Source organism: Sinocyclocheilus anshuiensis, unplaced genomic scaffold (assembly GCF_001515605.1).
Source record: "Sinocyclocheilus anshuiensis isolate Anshui unplaced genomic scaffold, SAMN03320099.WGS_v1.1 scaffold700, whole genome shotgun sequence".
NCBI lineage: Eukaryota > Metazoa > Chordata > Actinopteri > Cypriniformes > Cyprinidae > Sinocyclocheilus > Sinocyclocheilus anshuiensis.
The window spans coordinates 277,199-277,688 of NW_015555756.1; the positions used below are offsets into that span (position 1 = coordinate 277,199).

Sequence of the window (490 nt, forward strand, 5' to 3'; positions counted from 1 at the left end):
ACCGCTCTTAACACCCTCCCAGCCCTCCTGGATGGTGATCTCACCACTTTTGACTAGGTCGTAGATATCGCGCGTCAGCTCCGTGAAGGCCCTCTCTACGTTTATGGCGTCGCGCGCCGAGGTCTCCACGTAGCGCATGCCGTAAGCGGCTGCCAGTTTCTCGGCCTCCTGCTGGCTCACCTGCCGCTGCTGCTCCAGGTCACACTTGTGGCCCACCAGTATGAAGACAATGCTGTGCCGCTGCACGTGACTGCACGCTTCCTCCAGCCACTCGTGGACATTCTGGAAAGAGCGGCGGTTGGTGATGTCGAAAAGCAAAAGGCCACCCACTGAATTACGATAATAAGCCCTTGTGATAGATCTAGATCACATACAGAGGAGAAGAGCAGACGATATCAGACAGGTGGTGGAACACGTTGCATATTACATCATATAAATTAGTGGCTGCATGTGGATGAGCAGTATTTTATATTCAAAAGGATGAATTAAT

The 490-nt window shown here is 52.0% G+C and overlaps 1 protein-coding gene and 1 pseudogene across 1 annotated transcript in view; both read right to left on the reverse strand.

The window, feature by feature from the left end:
* Window positions 1-363, reverse strand: part of LOC107673795 (ras-related protein Rab-39B pseudogene) — a 1,006-nt pseudogene extending 643 nt beyond the window's left edge.
* The window catches only part of LOC107673796 (ras-related protein Rab-39B-like), a 3,933-nt gene continuing 3,804 nt past the window's right edge, over window positions 362-490 (reverse strand). Inside the window, exon 4 of the mRNA XM_016467581.1 lies at window positions 362-444. Coding sequence (XP_016323067.1) covers window positions 362-444 — 83 coding nt within the window. The remainder of the gene's footprint in view (window positions 445-490) is intronic.